At 32.8% G+C, this 4,428-nt stretch overlaps 1 protein-coding gene across 1 annotated transcript in view; it reads left to right on the forward strand.

The window, feature by feature from the left end:
- Nucleotides 1–1,677: 1,677 nt before the first annotated feature.
- LOC106457989 (chorion peroxidase-like) overlaps nt 1,678–4,428 on the forward strand; it is a 32,940-nt gene continuing 30,189 nt past the window's right edge. The window contains exon 1 of the mRNA XM_022384107.1: nt 1,678–1,809. Coding sequence (XP_022239815.1) covers nt 1,805–1,809 — 5 coding nt within the window. The 5' untranslated portion in view covers nt 1,678–1,804. The remainder of the gene's footprint in view (nt 1,810–4,428) is intronic.

A 4,428-nucleotide genomic window follows, 5' to 3' on the forward strand; every position in this document is an offset into this window, starting at 1 on the left:
TTTGAAGATCTTTCCATCATTTCCCAAAAACCTCGTTTAAGCTCTTTAGATTATTTTATGACGTCATTGCTAATAGAACCAATCACAGTGATGGATAAAAACCAAGAGACGTGTGCAGGTTTTGAAATTTTTTGGTAAAATATTTTAACTTTCTAACCTAGTTAAATTGTGTTACAAAAAACAAAATCCATATATTTTAACGAAACGATTTCAGGTTGATTATACCATGACGTATCTCTAACGACAACTTCTTAATTATAGAAATCAATAAAACTATATTTATATAAACATAATTTTGTTTAATTGTTCAAGTCAGCCGCTGATACGTTTATTATGCTGAAATATTTCCAAAAATAGGAATTTATGGTGGTAATGACTCGGCTTTCGTGCTTATTCAGCAGAACCGTGGAAAATATAGAGATAAATTACGTATTAATATTTACATTGGTGATGCCAGCCTTTTTCAAGAAATACTCTGAATGAAACATCTAGAACATTAGATTTAATGAACGAAACAAAAATGTATCAATCAATTACTATTTTAATAAGTAGCTTTCCGTAATTGCAAGGGTCAATGAAACGAATGGAATAATTATAATTGTATTTGAGCTTGAACCAATACAAATGATACCTCAAATTTGGATACGTATATTAAAATACAATAGGGAAAATCATTTATGTGACTAAACATCGTATTTTTAGGTTTGTGCATAAACGTGCCACTAGGACTGCGATTGAATACTTGATGCGCCGGCGCTGAATAAGCTAATATTATAGTAGATAGCGTAATAAATGTGTCGATGAATAAATGTAAAATTAAACAACGTTGTCCCTATACCTACAAAAGAAACATGGTTGCGTTCCAAATACATAAAATATAATATGTGAAGAGCCAAATTACTCAATTTTCTCTTCCAATAATTCGTTACATCGGTTTTTTTTTACTAAGCATTGAAACTGGTTTAAAAAACTGTCTCGTTGATCTTATGCCAGCTGTCTTCTCATACGAACACGACAGCCAACATTCATGTCAACAACAAAGATGTTCCTCGCCCTACGGCGTACACGAGGCGCGGAACTATCTAGATAGTAAGGTCACCGACGTTCTATTATTGTAAACCTGGTGGATGAAATAATTTAGGGCAAAAATTAACAGAATAAATGAAAAAAAAAAAAGCCAAGCTAAAGTCCTCGCCCAATATGTTAGTTGCACATTGGTTTAGCATACAAAGATTTCGCAATGGTTCTTAGTCTCCAACCAATAAGCTACAAGTAGGTTACGCATTACACCAATCACAGCTTACATACAGTCGCTTATTATGACGGAATTAAAAAAATTTTCTAGCAAAAATAATGAAGAACACGTGCATATTGATCTCATTAGCACATCAAGTCACGTGGTTATAGTAGCTCTCATATTAACAACGTTTTCATTTTAGTAGCGACTTTTGTCATTGTTGCACCAAAGTGCGGAGATAATCCAACATACCTGTCAAAACCCCGAACAACATCACATAATCCAACATACCTGTCAAAACCCCGAACAACATCACAGGATCCAAGTCAAAAGATTTTACCCTTGGATCATAAATGTTAACAACTCCTATATTTTTCTATGGTTTTATACACGTAAGTTTGTGATCTTCGTTTCATAGCTATTGATCATTAAAAAGATCAATCGTTCTTCGAAAAGAGAAACAATTACATACGATTGAATATACGGTAGACGTCATCGATGTGGTTGTCCTTTATTACACTGTAAGCTCTGAACAGGGATAACAATAACTGAAGACTTTTGAAGGCGATGAGGTATGTTTCATTTGTTCTAATTTTCAAATCTGAAAATAATCATCCGACAACTACTTATCCAAACTTTGGCTGTATGAATGAGAGTGATAGTAGTAATTGAACGAGTAGAAATTTATTGCGATTTAATTTTATTTTAATGTAAATACTGATATTTGAGTTAGATTATGTCATGAAGTAAGTTCATCTTATATGTTACGATTAACTATTACATTTCAACTTTATTTTTGACGTGTGTGTATATATATCACAAGGTGACAATGTAATTCATATGTATTTTACGCAAGTTTATGCACACAAAAAAGGAATTATTGACAAGACTAATAAGTTCATATAACAAGATATTAAATATATATATAACATGTTTGTTGATAAATCAAATAGAGGATGCGAGATAGTTTTCTTCTCTGTGCTTTCACGAAGAGCGAGAGTTGAAAATTATTCAAGCTCTGGCTTGAGCACGGCGTCCTACTTATGCACACACGTTCACATGCAATGTATTGAACCGCCTCGGTTAATCAAATTTAGGTGAACTACTTTTAGCCGTATATTTAAACAACAGTGGCGTCTTTTAAATACGATCCATATAAAGAACTTTCAATCTTTCCAAATACGCCTGTTCTTCTTTATACATGCCAATGTGATGTTAAGAATATTTACTCTGTTTTATTACCACATTATGATATCCTACATAGGTATGTTGGTTTGATGAAAAGACTAATGACCAGTTTCGTTAAACAATCTTTTTAAACTTGGAAATCGCATAGCAATACAAATAATACGGCAAAAGACGCTTAACTTATACGTATATTCACTTACATGAATCAGCGTTAGACGACTGATTTATTTGCGATACACTAGGCCTCAATTTAATTCATTAATGCCGTATTCTGTACTCGCGTTATTGAACCAATGTTTAGATAAACATCTCAAAGTACTTGAATTTGTTTAACGATTTTGCTTCCATTCATATAAGATTAACTTTGCTTCTTCGAATATGAAGAACAAAATTGCAAGTTTAACTAAACGTTCAATTTACTCAGAATTCTGATAGGAAAACAAAGAATGAAATCTGATACTACAAGAGAGAGAAAGAGAGAACTGTTCATATGGTGAAGGTCGTTTGTCTGGAACTTCGCTTAGTTTTTTTTTTTTACTTATCATATATTATTCTGCCCTATTCTTGCTTTCAATAATATTAAGATAATTCATGTAGTATGTATTATTCTGAACTACTGTTTGTAATTTTAAAAAAATCCGAGAAACCAGATATCTCTCTGTTGAGATGAAAGAGAATTAAGAACGTGAGTAGGTTTAATGAAAGATTTTTGGTCGTTTGACTAACTCTGAAGTAACTATAATGCTGTGCAAAAGTCATATTTATAAAAATTCGTGAGTTCGTTAAATTACAGTGTAGGCTATAACAAAAGAAATACAAATTGTAATACGTTCTAAAAATACATGTATAATTGTGAGGTGTGAGTTAAATTTAAAATTGGAATTATAGCATTGTATTTGTTGGTCAAAACATTCCAGAAATATAGATTTACATATTATTACCATCTTTACTAGAAGTCCAAGGACTTCGTGCCTTTGGTCATCTTAAACATGATGTTGGAAGGCGGAGTTTACGTACATCGAATGTTTAATAAAACGTTTGTCGAGATATATGGTTTAAAACAGACCTCGTCATCCTTCTCAGAAGCTTATTACAATAGAAACTGTGGCATGGAGTAATAGCGAATAATCAAAACAGTCAAACAGAGCACGATCGACAATGGAGTAAATGGTGCCAAGGGTAACATGGAGCCTGGAACGTCGATCTTACGAAGTGCAATAAATCTCCGTAAACATTATCTTCATTTAGTATAACGTAGGAAACAAAACAAACATTGATTGTTTACGTTTTGACCTACATGTAAAGAAATAATAAAACCAGTGTGACTTGGCTTTTCGCTCAACTATGCCCGAGTTCATTAATCTCTCTGAATCACAACTGAAAAAAAAATATAACGGACGTTTAACGTTGCAATTTGTTCTGTCGTGACGTTAGTAAACATTGCGCATGCCATGAATTACAAGAAGAATTATGCACTCTGTAGGCTACAACACATCATGACATATGAACTTGAAAAGCAAGAAAAGAAATAAGTATATTTGTTACTCTTAATTTGGGCTCTATTTTCTCTTGAAACAGAATTTCGGAGACTCTGCGGAAGTACATCTAGTGTTGAATAGTGTTATGCAACCTTAAATATTCCTCCATATAAGTCGCAATGTCCTAAATTCTCTTATTGTAACATCTTTCTATATAGCATATCACATTCTTATTTTCTTCTTTCAGTACTGTACTATTCTGTAAATTTTACAATCTCATAGCAGTGCTATGTCATCTCAAGTGTTTGTTTGTTTTTGAATTTCGCGCAAAGCTACACGAGCATCTCAAGTGCACGAACGTTATCTTTGTATTCTGTAACGGTTATTGACATTAGAAAAAAAATGTCAGGAAATTTGTATCTTCCGTCTAGCATTGGTTTGTTTGTTTGTTTTTTGAATTTCGCGCAAAGCTACACGAGGGCTATCTGCGCTAGCCGTACTTAAATTAGCAGTGTAAGACTAGAG

The sequence above is a fragment of the Limulus polyphemus genome, unplaced genomic scaffold, assembly GCF_000517525.1.
Source record: "Limulus polyphemus unplaced genomic scaffold, Limulus_polyphemus-2.1.2 Scaffold401, whole genome shotgun sequence".
NCBI lineage: Eukaryota > Metazoa > Arthropoda > Merostomata > Xiphosura > Limulidae > Limulus > Limulus polyphemus.